At 51.5% G+C, this 1,877-nt stretch overlaps 1 protein-coding gene across 1 annotated transcript in view; it reads right to left on the bottom strand.

The window, feature by feature from the left end:
* The window catches only part of znf839 (zinc finger protein 839), a 26,238-nt gene that overhangs the window by 14,805 nt on the left and 9,556 nt on the right, over nt 1–1,877 (bottom strand). The window contains exon 3 of the mRNA XM_015374908.1: nt 413–1,468. Within this exon, the coding sequence (XP_015230394.1) occupies nt 413–1,468 (1,056 nt within the window). The remainder of the gene's footprint in view (nt 1–412; nt 1,469–1,877) is intronic.

Here is a 1,877-nt window from a genome sequence, read left to right as displayed (position 1 = left end):
AACTGTTTTATTGGGGGAAATGGGCTCTATGCACAGCTCCACTACTTCCTGAATTTAATGCAGCTCCTTTGTTTCCTGTCTTTCATTACTGGACGAACTGATTAATCCAGGTGTGTCTGGCCAGTTACTTAGGTCATACACACCTGGATTAATCAGTGCATCCAATCATGAAAGACAGGAAACAAAGGAGCCGCATTAAATTCAGGAAGTAGTGGAGCTGTGCATAGAGCCTATTACTACGTGGTTCTAAACTAGCAAACATCCGTGTCCTAACCCTCTACTGAGCCCAGAACTTTCAGAACCACAGGGTTTGACCGGTTTCTTCTCATGTAAACAGAACCTGGCCCACGATGTTCTGAAAACAACCTGAACAAGAGCAATCATTCAGTTCTGATAGGTGGCAGAGTCTCACATTGTTTGTTGCCACGGCAGCAGGTTTGTCCTCCTCCTCCTCCTCCTCCTCTTCCTCCTCCTCGCCGTCGTCCTCCTCCTCTTTCATGGCCTCCTCTGCCTTCGGATCCCCTCGGCTCTGCTCTGGTTCCGGCACACTGGAAAAATCTGGTTCTCCGTGGGTCGGGTTCAGCTTGTAGTGTCGGTTCAGGCCTCCAGGACCAATGTAGGCCTTATCGCAGATCTGACACCGATGGCGCCGGGACTTCAGGCTGTAGCTGGCAGACGAAGGGCTGTCGGAACCGGACCCAGCCCGTTTGCCATTCTCCTCCTCCTCCACACTCATGTCAGAATAATCGTCCGAGTCCGATTGGTGGCTCTCAGCCAGGTCCTCCGTCTTTATGAACTTGTAGTCCTTAGCTTTGTACTTGGGCGGCCTGGAAACCCGACCGGACCGGGTTTGGACCTTCAACGCCTTCTTCTCTTTTTTCTTGGCCTTCTTCTTCTCTTTCTCTCTGTCTCTCTCCTTGACACCAGAGGCTAGGGTTACCGGGGCCGCTTTGGGGGCCACAGTCAGGGTGGTGGGCTGAGGAGCCGCCGGAGCCGCTTTAACCGGACCCTTCCCAGCAGCTGGTTCCGTGCCGTTGTGTGGCGCCTTAACCAGAGGAACGCTAACAGTTTTAGCAGAAGCAGAAGGAGGCGCCTTACAGCTGGAGGCCGGCAGATCTTTGAGAGTGGACGCCGTGGTCACCCTGATGGTGGAAAGCTTTTGACCCGGACTGGAGGAGCTGGTTGCTACGGTAGCCGGGCCTGTCACCTTGTGGACCAGGGGCAGCAGAGACCCGACCACAGGGGTGGCGTTCTGCAGCAGCAGCTGTATGGCGGGCTCCCCTGGGTTCTGCTGCAGCAGGATCTGCTGACCCTGCTGACCCACCATGGGCTGGATGTGGATGATCTGCGCGTTGCTCAGACCGGCTGACAGCTTCACCTGAGGGTGACTGATGGTCACCGTCTTCTGCTGCAGTGTTTTCACCTCCTGCTTAGGAGGAACTTGGATCTGAATCCTTGTAGGTTCTGACTGGAAAGACAAAAACACAAAGAAAGAGATTATTGGAGCTGAAGTTATGATGGAAAATTATTGCAACCATGGAAACATCTGAAGGGGGGGGGGCTTGTAAAAGACTGAGATGCTAGATGTGAGGTTATCCTGCCATAACCCTTGACTACTACAGCAGTTATGATGCAACTTCATCACCTCTTCATCTATCAGAAACAATCAACACGAGGAAGAGAGTTAATTTGATGGAAACGGAGCAGAATGTGTCTGGATCAGTTACTGCAGGTTAAATAAAGATAAAAACAGTCATCCTCCCTGGTCCTGGTCACTGTGCTGATAGTAGAACAGCACAACAATAGGAAACCATGAAGGGATGTTGGTGAATTTTACTTTTTCATCATTCTATCTCTATTGTCCCACTCTGCAGAAT

Source organism: Cyprinodon variegatus, unplaced genomic scaffold (genome assembly GCF_000732505.1).
Source record: "Cyprinodon variegatus isolate N-32 unplaced genomic scaffold, C_variegatus-1.0 Scaffold110, whole genome shotgun sequence".
In the NCBI taxonomy this organism is placed as follows: domain Eukaryota; kingdom Metazoa; phylum Chordata; class Actinopteri; order Cyprinodontiformes; family Cyprinodontidae; genus Cyprinodon; species Cyprinodon variegatus.
This window is presented reverse-complemented; position numbering and strand designations above follow the sequence as displayed.